Source organism: Onychostoma macrolepis, chromosome 22 (genome assembly GCF_012432095.1).
Source record: "Onychostoma macrolepis isolate SWU-2019 chromosome 22, ASM1243209v1, whole genome shotgun sequence".
In the NCBI taxonomy this organism is placed as follows: domain Eukaryota; kingdom Metazoa; phylum Chordata; class Actinopteri; order Cypriniformes; family Cyprinidae; genus Onychostoma; species Onychostoma macrolepis.
This window is the reverse complement of record NC_081176.1, coordinates 15,732,910-15,755,577: the sequence shown is the minus strand read 5'-3', so window position 1 is coordinate 15,755,577 and position 22,668 is coordinate 15,732,910. Positions and strand designations below refer to the sequence as shown.

At 38.7% G+C, this 22,668-nt stretch overlaps 1 protein-coding gene and 1 long non-coding RNA gene across 2 annotated transcripts in view; one reads left to right on the top strand and one right to left on the bottom strand.

The window, feature by feature from the left end:
* Window positions 1–434: 434 nt before the first annotated feature.
* The window catches only part of plcd4a (phospholipase C, delta 4a), a 27,872-nt gene continuing 5,638 nt past the window's right edge, over window positions 435–22,668 (top strand). Inside the window, 12 exon segments of the mRNA XM_058760591.1 lie at window positions 435–603; window positions 2,408–2,704; window positions 3,958–4,011; window positions 4,599–4,757; window positions 6,894–7,122; window positions 7,484–7,613; window positions 8,154–8,385; window positions 19,243–19,444; window positions 19,537–19,681; window positions 20,593–20,745; window positions 21,902–21,965; window positions 21,968–22,068. Coding sequence (XP_058616574.1) covers window positions 3,972–4,011; window positions 4,599–4,757; window positions 6,894–7,122; window positions 7,484–7,613; window positions 8,154–8,385; window positions 19,243–19,444; window positions 19,537–19,681; window positions 20,593–20,745; window positions 21,902–21,965; window positions 21,968–22,068 — 1,455 coding nt within the window. The 5' untranslated portion in view covers window positions 435–603; window positions 2,408–2,704; window positions 3,958–3,971.
* The window catches only part of LOC131530370 (uncharacterized), a 24,646-nt gene continuing 6,521 nt past the window's right edge, over window positions 4,544–22,668 (bottom strand). The window contains exons 2-3 of the long non-coding RNA XR_009268364.1: window positions 4,756–5,007; window positions 4,544–4,625 (exon numbers count right to left, since the gene is read on the bottom strand). This is a non-coding gene — a long non-coding RNA (uncharacterized LOC131530370). The remainder of the gene's footprint in view (window positions 4,626–4,755; window positions 5,008–22,668) is intronic.

Below are 22,668 nucleotides of genomic sequence, written 5' to 3'. Positions count from 1 at the left end.
ACTACAAAAACCAGCTCTGGAACAGTACAGATAATAAAATAATATAATGGCCACCTTTTCAAATCGGCAATAATTTATTTTTAATGCGGTGAAACCTGTGGTGAATCAGTGGCTGACAGTACGTTTAGAATTTGTATAATAAAAGTACTGTTAGCTGTTCAATTTTATACATGTCTACATACATATCTACATCTTGATTATGTCCCATTTTCCTTAAATGGTGAAATCTAGTCTGAGATCCAGTATAGTTGTTCTAGTCCCAATTACAAGCATCATATCAACCGAATGGTCAGCTGAGTTTAGTTGCTAAGTAATCACTATTGTGTAATGAACGATCTGATACGTCGTTAAACACAAGGTGAGAGTTTCATTGAGGCGATGTCTGCAATGGAAAGTGTTCGTCCGCGTGTGTGTGTATAGCAGTCTGGAAGTGCTCCAGGCGCTGGCTCGATGATACAGCGGGTAGCAGGGACCCCCTTTTAAAGACGCCAGCGCTATGTGTGTAAACTGAGCTCAGACATCGAGCTCGGCTGTGTTTTATTCATGAACAGAAATACGAGGAAGGGACAGAGAAGAAGAATTCCTAATGGGAGATGAAGCCAGGTACAATCGAAATTGACCGGCGAGACCTCTTGATAGATGCAAATGTGCTTCAGACGGGTTGATTTTTCAAATACAAGATGTTCAGTATTCACCTAAAAAGGTTTATTCGCTGCTTCCGCCCGAACGCAATTTAACGGGGTTGCTAAATGTTGAATGCTTGCTAAAGTAACCTGATTCGATCATCTGGGGTCTCCGCTAAAGGGCCCCAGTGAGGGAGGCCAAGCGCAGACAATAGACTCTTGAGTTGTGCTCCACAAACATGCATTAAACTCCCTGACGCATGTTTCAAAGGCAGACTGGAAGCGGGCGGCAGTGTCCGATATATGGCTGTCAACATGTCATGAAGATGTTTTAATATTTTATGAACATTCAGTCGCTTTGATCATATCTATGTAGTGAAGTTATGCCCCTTCATAATTTTTAGAGAGAGTGCTCTTTATACTGTAAAGGTCCTTGCACAAGAGTCCAAAATTTTCATATGCGTTTTTCGTACTCGTCAAAATTCGTCACGCACAGCACAGAATGTCTCGGTGGCTCTGAATTGTCAAAACACCTTCCAAAATGCTGGCTATGGATGCGAATAATTCAGAAAATTGAACCCTAGCCGAATTTTTTTTTTATGACGGACGAACATTTCGGAGGCAGTGTGTAAATGTGATTGACAACGCGATGCATGTATTTATTTTTTAACGTGTGAAAATTTCAAACGAGAATTTCGAATTCATTGTACAAGGACCTTAAGTGTGCAATGTAATATGCTAATAGTGTTAACTGACATGGCCAAATATTTGTTTGAATTAATTTTTGGTGGTGTTTCTGTTGCTCATACTTAGGGATTTGTACTCTTATCTTGAGGAGGAAAGTACTCACCTTGTAGCACTTGGGCCAGTAAGCAACATACTAGCATCCAACCAGGACCACTTAGCAACATGCTATAATGCCTTATTAGCCATATAGCAAGAGCCTAGCATTCTCACTATTTTGATTCGGGTCCATATCCATCCAGAATCCCTCATACTTACACTGTAAAAAGTGATAAGTTGACTTAACTTAAAAAAATTTAGGAAACCCGTTGCCTTAAAATTATTAAGTAAATAATAATTAAAAAAAAAAAAAAAAAGTTAAGTGAACTTGACAATTCACTTAACTTATTTTTTAAATTATCATTTACTTAAAAACTTTAAGGCAACAGGTTTCCTCAATTTTTTTAAGCTAAGTTAACTTATCACTTTTTACAGTGTAGAAGTATTTACTTTTAACTTGAGCAGGTAAGTATTCACACTACAATACGTCTATAGAACGTTTCCTATCAGATGTCAAATAGACATTTAAAAGATGTCTTTAAGATGTTTATGATTTAGAATGTATGTAAAACTGACATCTTAAAGACGTCTATCAGATTTTAGATGCTCCCCAGATGAAACGATCTTTAAGACATCTTGCAGACGTATGTGTGTTATCTGGGTACGTCTTGCAGATGTAAATGCAGATGTCAAAAAGACATCTCCGCAATGTATGTGTGCTATCAGAGAGACGACTTCAGAAAAATACAAAAACGCTCTGTTTGGCATAATGTAATATGCAAATAGCTTCGATAATTGCAGCCAATCAGTAACTAGGAACGGTATTTTTGTGAATTCACTCAGGATTATTTAGAAAAGTGTTACATTTCACATTTGCACGTTTATTTGGTCACAATTAAAGCTTTAGTTGTCACACCGCAGGAATGCAACACTCCAGTTACGCAATGCGCCGGATTGTGTTTCCACCTCAAAACTGACATACCCTCGTTTTATGTTTACAGTGGACAGAGAGACAAAGCAGCCTGAGGGACGGTTTTGACTCCCAAAGACAGAGAGCAGATAAAAAGTGTATTTTGAGGACAAAGGGCCCTTGTGGGCATTGAGTCGCGTGTTTTGCTGTGGATCTGTGGGTGTGTGGTTGTGCGTCAGAGGGAGGTGTGTTGTGGTACGATCAGTTGTGGCGAGATGTGGACAGTCAGTCCGGCTCTGTTGCAGCGGGGGCCACATTACACCGGCTTCTCCTGAGTTATGCTCCTCTTCAAAACTCAAATACAGACCCAACTATGAGCCCACAGAGGGTAAGTGCAACTTCAACCATGAGATGAGTGAATATTTTCGTACTTAAGCACCTGACCGTGAAAGTTTATCTACAGATACACAGGATACCTGTCCGTAACTGTTGCTTGTTTTGTCTTTCTGCTTATGTATAAGTATTAAAAATAACAATTTAACTATATTTATGTAACTTTTACAGTGTAATTATTTATTATTTGTATTTTTAATAAAAAATATTTCACATAAAATACATTTAAAAGTAACTAATTATTTTGCAGTTCTAATCCTTTCAATTTTTTATAATATAATAAAGTGAACATATACGTTGACACTGTTATTGTTGTCATTTGTAGTTCGATGCAGCTCATTCATATGTTATATCGGTATTACAAGAGTTTTAGTCATTAGTTTTAACAGTAACTAACAGCAAATTAATTGAAAGAATCTGGGACTTGTGCTTGAGTTCAGCATGTTTTCGTTAATAACTCGTTAGCAATGTTGGACATTTTGTCCGCCATGTTTAAGGCGACTGGCCTGTGTGAAACCTGAATCTTCATGGCAACTTTGGCTGGGTATTACAACACATCTCTACTCACATGGCTAGCTTGAGGTCATTTTGTTTTGTTTTTAGATGAGTTTTACTTGTTTTATCTTAGTATACTTCAGTGTGTGACTTTTTTGTCTGATTTTGCATGGCTGTGCGGTATTTGAGGGCAAGTGTGAGATGCTTTCACACTGAACAGATCTGTCAACCTCAGTCTGAGCTGCTCCCTGTATTAAAGCCAGTCATCCAGGGGCTTTTCACTAACAACAGCCATTTTTCAACAACAGTCTGAAAAGATTTGTTTGAGGGTGTGCATTATGTATTTGTTAAAAGGCAGTGAAAAGGTTTTCAGCTGTATGAATGGAGGAACTAGGGTATCAGACTTAAAAACTGGTTTTAATATTATTACTAATGCAGTTCAGTTTCTTAAAAATATACATAAGTATCTGAATAGTTCACATTTTTTGCAACGATTGTGTGGCGTTTTTCTTTTGAAATTAAGGCTGATGGCTTTTTACTTTTATTAATGAAAATGATGCCGTTACATAAAATCTAGCTTTTTATGTCCCAAGTATACATTTTTAATGCATGTTTTTAACATTTACAGGTGTAAATGTTATTGTATAAATGTATAAGCATTTGCTGTGAAATGTATTATGTCTTTTAATATTCTTTACTCCACTTCAGTCAATGTGACTCATTCATTTCTTCTCTCTCTTTACTCTAAAACAGGAGACGCCTAAAAAATGACAGAACGACAAATGGCTTCTACTGAAAGGAGCCTACGTAAGTATACATTCAAACTATGGGGAAAAAAATCCCTGACTGTTTTCAGTGTATTTATTTGTTCCGTAGTAACTGACTCAGTGTTGTACATGTAGCAGCACTGTAAGCAAGCAGGTGGCTTATATAGACCATTGTAGACTGTCGATATAAACACTTTTAAGGTGATACGAAGGTTATTCCATTAGTTCTAGTAGATTTTGCCTTTAAATGTCTCCACAAACATTGTAAAATCATTCATTGTTAAAACTGTTGGGAGGTTCTTACTGGGAAAGCTTGATAAAAGGGCTAATTATATCTAATTATGCATTTAAAATGCTAAATATTAAATCATATCTAAATAATAATTCCATTACCTCATCTGGTAGCGTTAGGGCACTAGCAACACAAGCTTATAAGGATTCATAAAATGTATGCCAAAACCTCATATCTACACAAAAGGAGCATTCATTAACTGATCACGAGAGGCAGGGGGGGTGTTTCTAGCCTGTTGTGTTTACAATGATGTGCTAAGAATCTGGGTCAGGTGCATTACCAGTTGTCTGACCCCTCCTCGCCCTCTTCGTCTCCTGTACGGTCTTGCTCCTCAGGTATCCAGGCTGATGACGACCTGAAGTCTATGTTTGTTGGCACAGTGATGAGAAAAATCAAATCTCGCACATGGAAAAAGCAGCGCTATTTCCGGCTACAAGAAGACTGCATGACTATCTGGTACAAGAGCAAGAAAGCAGGAAATGCACACTCCACCTGTAAGTAGAGCTGACAAGATCCACAATCTGTAATTATTAGTCATTTATCCAAAGCAACATGCTGTTTTACAAGAACAATCCCATATACCAGGGGTGTCCAGTCCTTCTCCTGGAGGGCTTGGAGAGGAGAATTGCAACACAAGTTTGTAGTGATCCTGAAGACCTTCGTTAGCTGGTTCAGGTGTGTTTAATTGGGGCTGGAGCAAAACTCTGCTGGAGTGTGGCCCTCCAGGAGCAGGATTAGACTTTGCTGTTAAAAGAGAAATCTGAGTTTAAGCACCTTAATTAAGATCACAGTAGTGATAGTCCATGGATCAACTCTTCCTGTGATTGAACCTATAACCAGCCTAGAACAACTGCACCATTATCCTAGGAAGGGCTGATATTGAAGGCGATATTGCGTAGTTTGTCAGAGAACTATGGCTCTGTGTATTAAATGCCACTCGGAGATTAACTACTAAGGTTGGGTACCATTCACATTTTAACCGGTACGGTATTGGTATCGGTGCCTGAAATTCAGTGCTGGTACCCAATGGTACCTTTTTTCGGTACTTTACTCTGTGTAAAAACAGAAACATTTATTTCAGTGAAAAAATAAGCCCAAAACAGATTAGTTTGTTTGAGTTTTCCCTCTTTTCCTCGCTTTCTCTTTTAAATAGCTTGTAAAAGCGCATTTTACTTTCACTTTCAAATTAGCAGCAATTCGCCGTCGATTCAATTCAAGCAACAACAAAATACAACATCAAACTCACAGAACTTTTATTAACAAAACGAATAAAAATACATCATGCTATATGCCTAATATAAAATAACAAATTACTTAGGCTACACAGTTTAAATAGGTAGGTATACAAAACAAAAATACAAAAATGAAAATGAAAATCAGCAAATACTGTGGAACCAAATAAATAAGAAACATAGAACGTTTTATTAGAACGTTATAACTTTTATAACGAATAAAAAAGCTTGGAGGCACTTTGATGTAAAATAAAATACACAAAGTTTAAATAAAGTAAAAAGCAGCAAACACTGTGGAACCAAATAAATAAGAAACAAATGTTTAAAAAAACTTGCAAAATATTGGCAAACAGGCGCTTTTGCATTTCGTTTCTTCTGCCATCGTCTTGTCTTTCTCACCTCGATCTTCTTGTCAGTCAGCTCGACTAACTCTCCTCGCAGGATTCATATTTAAACTGTCTTTTTGCATTTTAATATTCACAGACACTAGTCTATATCGCGATTTGAATTAAGTGATGATCATCGCATTCGATTATTTGCACAGCCCTAACCCTAGGCCTAAATATAGCAGCCATCTTAAAGTATTTTCAGAATCTCTAGATCAGGGCTGGACAACTTCAGTCTTGGAGGGTCGGTGTCCTGCAGAGTTTAGCTCCAACCCTTATCAAACACACCTGCCTGTAGATTTCTAGTAATCTTGAAGACATTGATTAGCTTGTTCAGGTGTGTTTGTTTAGGGTTGGAGTTAAACTATGCAGGACAGTGGCCCTCCAGGAATAAAGATGCCCAACCCTGCTCTACACCAGGTTCTGTTCCTGGGGAGCCAACATCATCCAGAGTTTAGCTCTAATTTGCTCCAGCACACCTGCCTGGAAGTTTGTAGTAATGGAAAAGACCTTCATTAGCTATTTTAGGTGTGTTTAATTATGGTTGGACTCTGCAGAACATTGGCCCACCAGAAGCAGGATTGGACGCCCCTGCTCTAGACTGGATGTAGATTTTGGGTGGGGGTCAACGTTTGATTTATCTTGTTTTATTTTGGTGTTGAGATCTCTCGAGACCACATAAATGTTGCATTTGTATGGGTCTGGGTCTTGTTAGGCCAAATATTGGCCTGGTCTTGTCTCCAACTCTTAGGACTGGGGTTCTCAACTATTGCCCTCGAGGTCCACTTTCCTGCAGAGTTTTGCTCCAACCCTAATCAAACACTCCTGAACACACTAATCAAGGTCTTCAGGATCACTAGATTATAGGTTATAGGCAGTTATAGGCAGGTGAGTTTTATCAAGGTTGGAGCTAAACTCTGCAGGAACATGGACCTCGAGGGCTAGAGTTGAGAACCCCTGTTTTGGGGTTCAGGGGATGGTTAGGTAAATGTTTGGCTGTGTGTGTCTATAGTTTCTGTGGGTGATGTGGAAGCTGTGCGGGAAGGGCACCAATCTGAGGTTCTGCTCAGCATTGCTGACGAGTTCCCGTCTGACCGCTGCTTCACCCTTGTGTTCCGTGGTCGACGAGGCAACTTGGACCTAGTGGCCGAATCAGCAGGGGAAGCGCAATCATGGATTAAAGGGATACGCAAACTCATCGATAACCTGGAGAACATGGGGCAGAGAGAGAAACTAGACCAGTATCCTTTACTGTCACTCTTTATCTGCCTGTCTATCGTTCCACTCTTTGTCCATCTTACACACACAAGGTTTCACGCAGGCTAAAAGGCATTAAAGGACATTTAAATACACTGGGACTGCAGCACATCCGATCTATTTACCTGCTTTCAACATGATTTATGCAAGTTGGACATGTTCCTGGAACAACATTCCTGTTTCTCAAAGTTTTAACCCAATCACTATGCTTGGATTGAAGTCAAAGCCCCTAGTTTGAGCCCTTGACTCTCAGCTCTTAAACATAACCCTAAAATCAGTTGACAGGAACTCTACTTTGGTAAATCATACCAAGCACTTTGGTTTTCCCTTAAATGCTGTTTCCAGATGGATCTGTGATTGGTTTAAAAAGGCAGACAAAAACAGAGATGGACAGATGAACTTTAAGGAGGTCCAAGATCTGTTGAAGATGATGAATGTGGACATGAACGAGCATCACGCTCTTCGTCTCTTTACGGTAACTGCACATTTATGGTCAATCTACAGTTTTTCAATTGCTGTACCACTTGATGTAGCTTCAGTTCAATGACAGTTTTTACACTAGACACACTTAGGTTATTATTTGGTAATCCATTTCCAGGTACATGTAGTTGTTTGTATTTTTTAGTGCTGTCAAATGATTAATCGCAATTAATCGCATCCAAAGTAAAAGTTTTTGTTCACATGATATATGTGTGTGTGTACTGTGTATATTTATTATGTATAAATAAATGCACACACATACAGCGTATATTTTGATAATATGTACACGTATTTACATGTATATATTTATATTCATATAATTTATATAATATTATAAATATATTGAATATATAAACGTAACATTTTTCTTAATATATACATGCATGTGCGTGTATTCATATATACATAATAAATATACACAGTACACACACATATATCATGTAAACAAAAACGTTTATTTTGGATGTGATTAATCGCGATTAATCGTTTGACAGCACTAGTATTTTTACATTTTGGAACTTCTATTTTTCTGCAGATGGCAGACAAGTCTCAATCAGGAACTCTTGAAGATGATGAGTTTGTGCTGTTCTATAAGATGTTGACTCAGCGCGAGGACATCCTGCGAGTTTTTCAGGAATATTCGGGTGATGGGCAGAAGTTAACACTCCATGATCTGAAAGATTTCCTACAGGAGGAGCAGCTACACGAGGACGGAGTTCAGCAGTATGCACTAAAACTCATTGAACGCTATGAACCTTCAGATACAGGTAACTAACAGGGATGTACTTTTCTTACTCAAGTTTCATCAAAGCTTATTTGTATTTTACTTTCCACTTGCCATTGATCTGTTTAGATCATCCTCGATGGTTTGGGTTCTTGTCGCCATCAAATTTTTTACTTTCAAACTAATATTTTTATTGATTATTTTCAAATATATAATCACATTTAACAATCCCCCAACCCTTACCAACAAATCCCTTGAGTAGTGCTCATGCTGTCCAATAATTCAGAAAGGAATTACAAAATTGTCTACATAATCAATGAAAGGTTGCCACATCTTAAAGAACTGTTTTCCCGTTCCTCTTAATGAGTACCTAATCTTTTCAAGGTAGAGACACGACATAATTTCTCTGATCCATTGAATATGTGTGGGTGGGAGAGGATCCTTCCACTTTAATAGAATGGCTCTACGTTCTAACAAAGAGGAGAAGGCAAGAGTTTTACACATTGATGCAGACAGCTGTAACTCCTCTGGAGGGACCCCAAACAATGCCACAAGTGGTTCTGGTTCTAATCTGTTCTAAGAACCACAGAAAGGGTGTTAAATATTGACCGCCAGAAACACTCTAATTTGGGACATGGCCAGAACATGTGAATTAAAGTACCTTCAGCACACTGACATCTATTGCACAAAGAGCTAGTACCAGGAAACATTTGGGCTAATTTAACTTTGGATATATGAGCTCTGTGTACTACTTTAAACTGAATGAGAGAGTGCCGAGCACACATGGATGATGAATGAACCTGTTTAAGAACACAGTTCCATGTGTCATCTGAGAGTGGTCCGCCAAGGTCTTCCTCCCAAGCTCTCTTGATGTTGTCTAAAGAAGAGGATGCCTGATTTATCGTTAAATTATAAATTATGGAAATTGAGCCCTTAGCTAGTATGTTACACGAAAGATAACTGTCCAAAGGATTTTCAGGAGGCATCACTGGAAAATCCGATAAAAATGGCCTAACATAATCTCTTACTTGCAAGACTCTAAAGAAAAGTGTGACACTAACTGTTCAAAAGAAGCAAATAAATTGTCGATAAATAAATCTTTAAAGCATATTATCCCCTTGTCAGACCAACTCCTAAATGACCCATCCTGCATTGAAGGCAAGAAAAAGTGATTACGGGCAACAGGGCTAAGAAGAGAAGGATCTATAAAACCAAATGATTTCCTAAATTGGGTCCAAATCCTCAGCGAGTGTTTCACCACTGGGCAATCAACAAAAATATAAGAAATAAACTGTAATTTGGTTGCAAGAAGTGCTGGAAGGGAAATTTGCTTAAGGGCATGTAATTCCATGTCCACCCAGGATGGTTTATTAGGTAGAAGGTGATAATGCCACCAATACAGTGTATTTCGTATGTTAGCTGCCCAGAAGTAAAACTTAAAATTAGGCAGGGACATACCACCATCTCGTCTAGACCTCTGAAGGTATACTTTACACAAACGAGGATGTTTACCATTCCAAATAAACGTAGAGATAACCAAGTCCAGGGATTTAAAAAATGACAAAGGAATAAAAAGAGGTAAACACTGAAAAAGATAAAGAAATTTAGGGAGCACCACCATCTTAATGGAATTAATGCGCCCAATGAGAGAAATCTTTAAAGGAGACCATTTAGAAAGATCTTTCTTAATTCGTTCAAGAAGCATACCAAAATTATGTTTAAAAAGATGTTTATGCTGGCGAGTGATACAAACACCAAGATAAGTTAATTTACTTTTAACTATCTTCAGAGGTATGTTGGAGTACTGTAATTGCATATCTACTTTATTAATCAGAAAAATTCACTCTTATGCAGATTAAGCCTGTAGCTACACTGCAAAAAATGCTTTTCTTACTTAGATTTTTTTGTCTTGTTTCCAGCCAAAATATCTAAAAATTCTTAAATCAAGAAGGATTTTCTAGACAAGTAAAAATTATTGTCTTGTTTTCAGCAAAAACAAGCGGAAATTAAGTGAGATTTTGCTCGAAACAAGCAAAATAATCTGCCAATGAGGTAAGAAAAATAATCTTATTTCAAACAGAAAACAAGATTATTTTTCTTACCCCATTGGCAGATTATTTTGCTTGTTTCGAGCAAAAACTCACTTAATTGTGACTTGTTTTTGCTGAAAACAAGACAACAATTTTTACTTGTCTAGAAAATCCTTCTTGATTTAAGAATTTTTAGATATTTTGGCTGGAAACAAGACAAAAAAATCTAAGTAAGAAAAGCATTTTTTGCAGTGTAGAGAGCTGACCAAAACTCTCAAGTAAGGTTAGAGCTGCAGGCAAAGAAGTCTGTGGGCTAGAAATAAAAAGCAATAGATCATCTGCATATAGAGTTACTTTATGCATGGCCTCACCACGTGTAATTCCAGTAATCTGCTGACACTCGCTTAAAGCAATTGCTAAAGGCTCAATAGCAAGGGCAAATAATAATGGGCTCAACAGACAGCCCAGCCGGGTTAAACGATGCAAGTTAAAAGGTTGAGAAGACAGACCATTGGTCAGGACTACAGCGGAGGAAGCGCTATAAAGTAATATTTCTTTCCAAGAAAGAAAGGCTGGACCAAATCCAAATTTTTCCAAAACTAAAAAAAAGATACTTCCACTCTACCCTGTCGAACGCCTTCTCGGCGTCCAAAGAGACGACACATTCTGGAACGGACTGATGCTGAGAATAAACTACATTAAGTAAATGGTGAATATTAAAAAAGACTGATGATTCTTTATAAACCCTGTTTGATCAGGAGAGATGATGGCGGGGAGAACATCTTCAAGCCTTGAGGCAAGCACCTTCGCTAAAATTTTTACGTCACAGTTGAGCAAAGAAATGGGCCTATATGAAGCACAATCCAAAGGGTCCTTATCCTTTTTAAGCAATAAAGAGATACGTGCTTGATTTTAAAGTTGGGGGAAGAGTTCCAGTCTTAAAAGCTTCAGAAAAAAACAGTCGTCAGAAAAGGAGCAAGCTGTGCAGTGAATGTTTTATAAAATTCTGACGGAAAACCGTCAGGTCCTGGGGATTTCCCAAATCGTAGGGAAGTAATGGCAGCTATCACCTCCTCCTGTGAGATTGGTTCTTCTAAAAGGTTACGGCATCAGATAAAGTGGGGACATTTAATCGACCAAGAAAATCTTCAACACATCAAGTAGTAGGCTTAACATATGAGCAGACCCATGGCATGACGATCCATTCCAGTAAAATAATCAGAGTAAACAAAAATGAGTGAAAATTCAAAGAAAAACAAGAGTCTTCCCTAGAACAGCCAAAAACTGTAATAAAAAAAACATGCTATTTAGTCCATTTAGCATGTCTTGCTCAACAGGAGCAATCAGATTAGACACAACAGCACAAAGTCAATAGGAGTCAATAGAAAAATGTCCGTTTGACTCAAATAGAAATGTCCGAAGTCAGTAGAACTTAGAAATAGAAATACTGAAGACAATAGAAATGTCCGCTTGACTCAAAACTTTACGAGTGAACAGCAAACCATCCTTTAAAGTTCAGAATAGGGGTCGACCGATATGTGTTTTTCAGGGCCGATGCCGATACCGATTATTACAGACCAAGTGGACCGATAACCGATATTTTTAACCGATATATTATGTCTGATGTAAAACTGAAAATTAATGTCAAAATTAAGAATAACAAGGGCTCTGACAAAAACTGCCTTCCCTGGTGTTGTTTGCACTTCTTACTCTTGTCATCCTCCATGCATCCATCTACAATAAGGGTAATATAAAGAGAGTTAAAAGTGGGGCCACTGCATACTTCACGATTAAGCCTATGAATACTGTACTACAGCTAAACAGCTTGGGGAAATGTAAGTATTTGACTTCAATAATTTACATGTTAGAAATGTATGTGTAATAGCATAACCTCTCATAATTATAATATAATAAGTGTAAATAATTTAATTGTCTTCATAGATCCATTGTAGAAGTTGTGAAGAAGACTGCATCTATTTTAATTAAACTATAACACTAATAGCCTGTTATAGGCACATTGGGTTCAATAGCCTATTGAAATGTCACAATTTATGTCGTCCTAATCTTGGCCTATGTGACAGTAATTTCGATTAGTTTTAATTTACAGTGCAGTGCAAATGAAGCCATAAAACATTAATTTCAGTTATCTTTTAATCAAATGAGTGTTAAACTCAATTTTTTGGCAAACAAATGGATTTACCATTAAAATTAAAACATGGAACAAATAGCGTATTGTGTGATTATTCTTTTAAACAAAAGTTGTTGTAGTAGTATTAGTAGATAAACCGAACTTTTATTTTGATGGGTTGCCATGAGGACCCGTATAGCCTATGTATATGATATGACGATCGTTTTACTCAAATGAAACGGTCAAATGCTCATGAAGCAACTCTCAGAGCAGTTCTCATTTAGTGAGACGGCAGATGCTGAAAACACCGCGAGCGTCGCGCACTTCAGTGTGTGTGTGTATAATCAAAACCGCGCGTCTGTGCGATTCACATATACAGAGACACGCAGAACATGCAGAATTCATATTTAAATAAGTCTTTTTGCAGCTTAATATTTACAGATACTAGTCCATAGCGCGAGTCGATTTAAGTGTACTGACCTAACGTACTTTTGATTAATTCATCCAAACTTTGACGAACTCCGTGACTCCGCGTTATACAGTCAATTCCCTTTATATGACTGGATTCCGCGTTTTCCCCGTCGCGGAAACCATAAATAGACAATATTGAGGTGTTTTGTAACTTCAGTGTAGTGTATTGTGATTTATTACAACTTGAGCAACGTCTGCTGCTGCCTTTGAGAGACAACTGATGCGTGATGATCACTGAAACTGTAGCAAGGCTTTCAGTGAGAGTGCCTTAGTCTTCCACATTGATTGGTCTGACTCGTGACTCCCAACAAATCAGATGCGCGGTGGGCGGAGACTGCTCGAGGCCACAGAGTGGTGAGTTCTGACAGGCTGCATCAGAGCCAAATAGCGCGTTTTAAAATTAAATAAATTTTATCGGCACATCGGTATTGAAAATGACCAATACCGATAATCATAAAAATGCTTAATATCGGCGCCGATAATCGGTCTACCCCTAGTTCAGAAGGCCCAAAAACGTCCGGTATTGTAAAGTCAATGATGTACAGCCGGCCATTTCACGACATAAACAGTATGGAAAGAGGGATCACGTGACCCTTCGACAGCGATGCAAGCTTAGTCTTTCGCTCTGCTCACTTTGCCACATATTGTAAGATCCTGTCAGTAAAATTTGAACCACTCTGCATTGGACCCATCATGAGTGCTAAGGCAGACAAAGGGGATCGGAAAAGAGAGATTGAGCAATCGCCAATGAAGAAAAAATTCAGAGATTCCGCCATCTCCAGAGAAGACCTCGACGATGCTATCGCTAGCCGTATTGAACTAGCATTTAAACAACAGCAAAACACTTTGAATTCGGTTGTGAATTCGGCAGTAAGAGATGCGATGGACTCTGTACTGATTCCAGCATTGCGCGAACTGCGTGAGGACATACAAGCGACCAACAAGTCTGTTAAAGAGCTAAGAGAGGAGTTTGAGGCCATAACTACAGCGGCGAAGCAGACACGTGACCGCGTTGATTCTGTGCAAGCAGATGCACGTGAGGATAGGAGGGCAGTCACGGACGTAAGAAATCAGCTGGAGCGACTCACCGAGAAGATGACGGATATGGAGGACAGGTGCAGGAGGAACAACGTACGACTGGTGGGGCTGCCAGAGGGGGCTGAGGGATCCGACGCGGCTGGTTTCCTCAGAGTTCATCTTCCCAAGTGGATTCCTTTCTTGAGGGGCCGTGACATTGAGATTGACCGGGCGCACCGCGTGTATGACGGAGGGAGAGGCTCCGATCGGCCGCGCACTCTTATCTTCCGTGTACTGAGATGGCATGACAGATCAGATATCCTGAAGGGTGCTCGGCAGGCCTATCCGGTGAAATGCGCACAGAACAATGTTACACTACTATTTTTTCCCGACTTTAGTCCAGCTACAGCGATCAGGAGAAAGGCATTTGGTCCGGTTTTGAAGAAGATGACAGCGCTTGGCCTCCAGCCCTTCCTCATCTATCCGGCGGTGGTTAAACTACGGCACAAAGGGGAACAGAAAAGCTTCGATTCCCCTCAGAAAGCGGAGGATTTTATCAGCTCCCTGTCTCAGCAGAAGACATATGCCGCGGCTCTGCGGGCGGCGACGGGGAACAGCGGCCGCTGTCTCTCGGTCCAGCGAGAGGAACTTTATGGCCGGGATGGACATGGTTCTAGCTGCCCAGTAGGGGATGATGGTAGGATGGACATGGACGCTTGCTAAGTCTATTTTTTGCTTTTTCTTCTCTCCTCTCTACTACCGAGATATTGTCCCTATATATCCGGTACAATGATCTCGTTGCTGGTAAGACTGACACTCCTTTTTTTTCTCTCTCTCTCTCTTTTTGGAGGGACTAATTGAGAGTAGGTTTAATTAAAAATATTTTTTGGCTGTGTGGGCCTTTCGGGAGACATGTCTTGCATTGGAGTGGATCGGTCACGAACCATCACTATTTTTGTTGCTCAGTCAGACCTATGTTCTCGGTAATGTGCGGTCTGAGTTGTTCCTCGTTTATAGTTGTTGGTTGTTCAGGTTTTTATGTTGTTTGTATTTTTTACAACAGACATTTATACTGTTATTTATTTTACCTTATTTCTAAAGGGATTTTTCATCTAGGAGGTTTGGTATCTAAAATGCACGTCAGCGTTTACATGCTATTTACAGAATGGAAGTGCTTTTGTTTTTCATTTATTGAATACAATTTAGGGATTGTGAATATTCAATGCATACTCTAAATATTTTATCACTGAATGTGAATGGTTTAAATTCGCTGTTAAACGAACCCGTGTGTTAGAATATTTACACCGTAAGTCTATTTCCTGTGCCCTAATTCAAGAGACGCATTTAAAACAAGCTGATGTGGCACGTTTTCAGAATAAATATTATAAATTAGTGGCTTTTTCCTGCGCTCAAAATAAAACTAAGGGGGTGCTTATCCTTGTTAATCGAAAGTTAAATTTAACAATTGAACACCTTGGTAGTGATGAGAAGGGTAGATTTGTGTTTATCCGATGCAAAATATATAATAATAGGTTAGCATTGGTCTCTGTTTACGGTCCGAATGAGACAGACAGTGCGTTCCTTACACAGATTTCCAAAACATTACTTGAGCAGACTGACTGCCCATTAGTTGTGGGTGGTGATTTTAATGCTGTCATAAATCCTGCTTTAGATAAATCTCAATTTGATACAACAGCCAATCCATCTTCTAAATTACTGAATAAATTTATCACGGAGCTCAACTTAATCGATCTTTGGAGAATTCAGAATACTAAAGCTAAGGACTTCACTTTTTTCTAATAGACATAAGACTTTCTCTAGGATAGACTACATATTTCTCAGCCCATCTTTAATTTCGTCGAATTCGTCCATCTCTATATTACCAATTTTATTATCTGATCATTCTGCTGTGTTGTGCAGTGTTCCTCTTTCCGATGTTAAAGCCAAAGCCCTAGATGGCGCTTTAACATATCATTATTAAGTAATCAGACTTTCATTACTTCATTAAAAGAATATATTAAGGAATTTCTTGAAATCAATATGCCCTCTGATGTGGATCCTCAAATAATGTGGGAATCGACTAAATGTGCCATACGAGGATTCTGTATATCTTTTCTTCTACTCTTGCCAAAGCGAAAACTTACCAATTTACACAATTAGAAAATAAAATACAATCATTGCAAAACCTACAAAACAACATTTTACTGAGCAACAGGCTACACAGTTGTCCTCTTTAAAAGAAGAATATGATTTACTTTCACACTCAAAGGCGGAATTTATTTTACATAGGACTAGGCAAAAATATTATTTTGAATCAGAGAGACCTAGTCATTTATTGGCCCTTAGGTTGAAAGAATGCGAGTCTAAGGCATATATTAGCGCAATAAAATCATCGGATGATCAGGTCACCATGAATCCTGCGGCAATTAATGACATATTTAAAGGTTTTACATGAATCTGTATAAAGCGAAACAGATTTTGATGAACCAATTTGTAAGCAGTATTTAGATAAATTGGAACTGCCTCGGATCTCACAGATGGATAAAGAATCTTTGGAGGCCCCATTAAGTTTGGAGGAGACTCACGTCTCTCTAAAAGCCTTCAAAAGGGCAAATCGCCAGGTCTAGATGGTCTCCCCGGAATTATATTTAGAAATTTGGGATTTGGTAGGGACACTTATGCTTAATTCATTTAATTTTGCGATTGAACATGGGGTTTTCATAGAGATCAAAAACATCACTGATTTCATTACTTCTTAAAAAAGGGAAAGACCCATTAGATTGTTCCAGCTACAGACCGATTTCGCTTATCCCATGTGATCTTAAAATCTATGCTAAAGTTTTTGCTTTTCGTATGGAGAAGGTAATTCATAGTCTGATCAAGGAGGACCAAACTGGTTTCATCAAGGCGCAATGCATCTGACAATATCGTCGACTCCTTCATATTCTGGACTTTGCAGACTCCCACCCGACCCCTTGTGCGGTCTTTTCACTTGATGCAGAAAAAGCCTTTGACAGGCTAGAGTGGAATTATATGTGGGCAGTTCTGCAATGTTTCGCTTCGTGAACACTTCATTTCTATGATTAAGACATTATACCACTCACCTGCAGCATCAGTCATAACTGGTAATATTATTTCCCCCCCGTTCCCTTTGCAGCGGGGAACAAGGCAGGGATGTCCGCTTTCACCCTTATTGTTTTGTCTATCTCTTGAACCCTTAGCACAAGCCATCAGGAAATCTGAAGTATCGATTAAGATTCATGATCATAATCATAGTATTTCGTTATCGCTGATGATATTATTCTATATTTAGACCACTTTGATGTTTCAGTCTCTAGTGTAATTAAGGAATTTGATAATTTTAGTAGCTTATCAGGATATAAAATAAATTGGAGCAAATCTGCTTTAATGCCAATTAACAATGTTAAAGTCAATTCTTCTATTCCTCATTTATCCCTATTAAGGAATCTTTCATCTATTTGGGCATTACCATATATAAAAACATTCATAAGATTGCCAGAGACAATTTTAATAATATCTTAGTTAAAGTCAAAAATGACATTCAAAGATGGAAGAATCTTAAAGTCTCTCTTCAAGGAAGAATTTCCACTGTTAAGATGAATTTGTTACCTCGATTTAATTTTTTTCTCTATGCTACCACTTTCTCCCCTCAGGTTATTTTAAGGAGATTAACTCCATAATTTCTAAATTTATCTGGAATGATAAATGCCTGGCTGTACCAAATTTTGAACTGTATTATTGGTCGCTCCAGCTTAAGGCTCTTCATAATTGGGTTGATCCTCAATCTACAGTTTCTTGGAGAGTGATTGAAGCTGACAAGGTTAAACCAAATAGACTCCAAGATATGTTATTTACTGGCACAGGAAAAAAAGGGGATAAATATAAATTTGGTCCGGTTGTGGCCAACTCTATTAAAATCTGGAAAACGGTGGAACGTCGGATAGGAGGAACCTTCAAATTTTGTAATAGTACACCTTTATGGCACAATTTTAATTTTGTATGCGGAAATCGTCCATTTGTCCAACCCTCTTGGTCCTCTTTAGGTGTAAACACATGCGGTGATATATATGATAACCAGGGCCTATGTTCATTTCAGACATTAAGAACCAAATTTTGTCTACCAGCATCCGCATATTTTGTCTTTCTTCAGTTACGTTCTGCTCTCAAAGCGTATGGAGTTCCTTGGGCATCTCCCATCTCCTCTCATCCTATGCAAGATTGGATTGCACCATCTGTTGGTCGGCCGTCTGTTTCTTTAATATATAATAAGATTATTGATTGCGTTACAAAACCTCTTTCTATTCAAACTATTTGGAATAGGGAATTATCTGACCTTAATTTATCTGTCGACTGGGAGAGAGTGTGGTCTAATCTCAGTTTAACATCTAAAAATCTGGCTCATCGTCTTATTCACTTCAAAGTCATTCATAGAGCATACATAACTCCTTACAAAAGATTTAAAATGAAACTACAACCGAATCTCAACTGCCATATATGTAATACTACATCATCAGGTACTTTTCTGCATATGTTTTGGGAATGTCCTGTCGTCATCAGTCTATGGACACATGTAAACCTGGTTTTATCATCCTTATTGCAAATGGATTGGTCTGTTAATCCAAGTTTGTGTCTTCTTAATGATGATTCTGATCTCTGTATAACCTCAATGCAAAAGAGAATGATGTTTGCTGGTTTTACAGCTGCGAAGAAGACAATAATACAAAACTGGTTTACACCGCACATGTGTGGAAAAACATATTGGATCCGTAGTCTCCTGCACATAGTGGCTTGTGAATGTACAACAGCACGAATCAATGGGGCCAAGCCTTCTACCATCGATGCTTGGCAGTGCTTTCTTTGATATACGTGACTGTATAAAGGAGTGACTTTTGTGTTTTCTTGCCTTTCCCTCTTTCCCTCCCTTTGATTGGACTTTGAGATATTGAGTATGTGTCTGTTGTTGTTTTTATTTTTATTTATTTTTTATTTTATTTTTATTTTTTTTGGATGTTATGTATAAAAAAATAAATAAAAATGTTGATAACAAAAAAATAAACAGTATGGAAAGGAAAATATACGTCTTATATAAATCCACCGGTCTACCAAACGACCAACGTTACCTTCTAAGAGGCGTTACGGTGAGCTGTTAAAAAGTTCTTGGCCTCATCCACCGATGCAAGCAGCTTTTCTTCACTTTTAAATGCGTTAATTTGTTTACCCTATGTTCCTATAGCAAGAATGCTACAAGCGATGACGTTTGATGGTTTTCTGATGTACCTGAGCTCACCAGAGGGCTCTATCTTCAACCCTACTATGGTGGAACTCTACCAGGACATGACTCAGCCTCTTTGTCATTACTTCATATCATCTTCTCACAACACATACCTTTTGGAAGACCAAATCAGAGGACACAGCAGTGTGGAAGGCTATATACGGTACACATGTTTTCAAAAACTTATTTTAAGTAGGCATTCCCTTCAATTCTTCTTTATATTCATAAATATGTACTTGTATGTGTGTGTTTTAGAGCACTGAAACGTGGCTGTCGATGTGTAGAAGTGGACTGCTGGGATGGACCAAATGTAGAACCAATTGTCTACCATGGACACACGCTCACCTCCAAGATCTTCTTCAAGGATGTTGTCACTGTACTTGGCAACTATGCATTTAAAGTATGTCACAAACTATGGCTTTGTTTTCATTCACTCTTTTACTGCACGTTCATAACAAAAATGTTCTGTGGTTGTACTATGGCATAGTGGTGTTATCAGATGGTATTACTACAGTACTAGATATTTCATTGAAATGATTGATTAACATATTCAAATACTATGGTAAGTCAAGGAATACGATGGTATTAGCATTATGATAGTGTTCAATAATGGTACCATGCTAATAAAGTACTGTGGCACCATGGTATAGTAATAGAATCAGATGACAACATGTTATTACCATGATAACTTTCTTTTAAACAATACTGTACCACAATATGCTGATTGGTAACAGATAACAATACCACAAGTACGTCAAAGAATACCAAGGTATTAACATGGCAAACAAAAAATCATAGTAATACCTTGGTAAATGTAAAAAAAACAAAAAAACAATGATACTTGAAAAAATTACCATAGTTTTTTTGGACTTTTACTATGATATTTTTGAAAGCATCATGTAAATGCCATGGTACATGCATGGTATATTTAAAAATACCATAGGGTATTGTCATCTGATTCTATTACTATACCATGGTGCCACAGTACTTTTTTGTAAGGGGGTGATATCTGATACCATATACCCATACATGTCCATAATTCTTAATACTTTATATAACCCTCTTGGTTTCTTTCTTCATCTTTGAGCCTTCTAAACTGGTTTAGAGTACTGTACTAGCTTGCATTTTTGTGTGTGTGACAGACTGGGGCCAGGCTCACTCTGAGCCAGGGCACCATGCCCTTCTGTTTCTGTGTAATGTTATCTAGGGCAGTCGACCCCTGCTTGGCTGTGTGTTAGCCGCAGTTCTGTGTTGAGTGTTCCATTTCACTCCATCACTTATTCACACACACACACACTCTCCCCTCCACAGGCATCGCAGTACCCTGTCATCCTGTCCATTGAGAACCACTGCAGTGTAGAGCAGCAGAAAGTCATGGCCCAACACCTCACCCAGATCCTGGGAGACAAGCTGTTGAAAAGTCCTTTAGATGGAAAGATTCCCATTGGCCTCCCATCTCCTGAGGTGAGCTGGAGAGCACGGATGCATGCAAGTACTTCCACTTAACAAGTCCACTAAATTGCTGCTTAATGAGCAGTAAATGTCTAGCACTGGTCATTATTCTTGAAAAGTCAAAGATCTTGAAGTTTCCACCCCACGAGCAGACGTTTGTATCAGAGTTCAGAGTGTGGTGACCTCTCCAGGATACATTCACTTTCTCCGGCCGTTCACCTGGGGCGGCAGCCATATGATCTATGTCCATGCGACATAGCCACGCTGAATTATTAAAGCAAACGACCCTGCTACGAAAGACCAGCTCAGACTAGCATGCATTACCTTGCTTGTCAAGGCTAGCTTAGGCTAAGTGTTTCTGGTAAAACTTGCTAACCAGTGAATTCTTGCTAGAGGCCTGCACACCACCATCATCATTTCAGCAGAAGTGCTATATTACTGACAAGACCATCATAGCTGTTAGCCACTAGCAAAACTTAACTGAACACCATAGTCTTCATAGTGAAGCTAATTGACTAAGGAAATCTTGCTGGTTTAGGTGCAAATTTATTGCATTCCTATTTGACCAACCACTATTAAAGGCACACCTAATTTGTATGTCCATGTGTCTACTGTTAAAGTCTGTTACTGTATGAGATTTCTGATGCTAGTGTTGTCAAAAGTACCGACCACAATACCATTCGGTACTGAAATTTTAAAAACATCCATTTCCCGCTAACATTTGAGTGCTGTTGAGCAGATTCTTAAACAGCGCTGATTGGTAAATGTGTTCACCGAGCGCTCACACAGAAACACACGGGAGCGTTTGAAAGCTACGTCTATAAGCGGATCCGTTTATGTACAGATATATTAGGGATCCGCTGACAGTGACGGATCCGCTGATAGACGCGGCTTTCAAACGCACTTGTGTGTTTCTGTGTGAGCGCTCGGTGAAGAGCGTGAAACGATGATCATTGAAGCCAATCACAGTTATATCTGTTGAGCACGTGAACACAATGGCCAATCAGCCGTGTTTAAGAATCTGCTCAACGGTGCTCAGATGTCAGTGGGAAATGGAGGTTTTTAAAATTTTAGTATCGAATGGTATCGCGGTCGGTACTTTGGACAACACTACTAGATGCTTGCTGATGAAAATGTATCTTCTCCATATTTGTGTGTGTGTGTGTAGGATCTGAAAGGGAAGATTCTGTTGAAAGGAAAGAAGATAGGTGGATTAGAGGATAGCATGAATGGGTGGTGGATGACCCTTTGATGGGAGAAGTGAGCGACGAAGAGGAGACTGCTGAAATTGAAGATGACCATCATCGCAATGACAGCATACGGCGTAGAGTCAAGGTACAGTGATACATCTCAGGAGAGATGTTTGTGTAGATTTTCTAATCAAGGCAGGAGTAATTTATCAAACGATGATAAAGATGAATTCTGCATTAAACCATGCAGTGGTGTAGCCAAGTCAGAAAAGTGTCTGGACTCCAGCAAAGGTAGATTTACAAACTACAACTGTTGTACCCTTCAACAAGACCAATACTCAGAGGTTACTCAAGGGGGACTGTTCCTGTAACTAGTACACTCTAAATCACTCTTGGTGGCAGCTAAATGGCTAATTAGTAGTTAACAATGAAATTATGTTAAAGATAATGGGGCATAACTAGGATACAATTTCTTTGGCTACTTCATGAGCCAACATATTATAAAATATTGAATGGCGGTTTTGTCTCACTGGGAGTCTTATCAGGTCTTCATCAGAGCTCTGCGGTGCTGCGTCCTCGAGTAAGAGTCACAGTCTGCCATGACTTTAACCGCAAGATTCAAATCGAATTACGTAACATGTTGAACACTTCGGTTTGATCATCCCTGGAAACTCCCACTTCTGATCACTTCTGGTTACTTTGTGCCAACTTCAAGTGAAAAAAATTTGGACCATAAGCAGTTTAA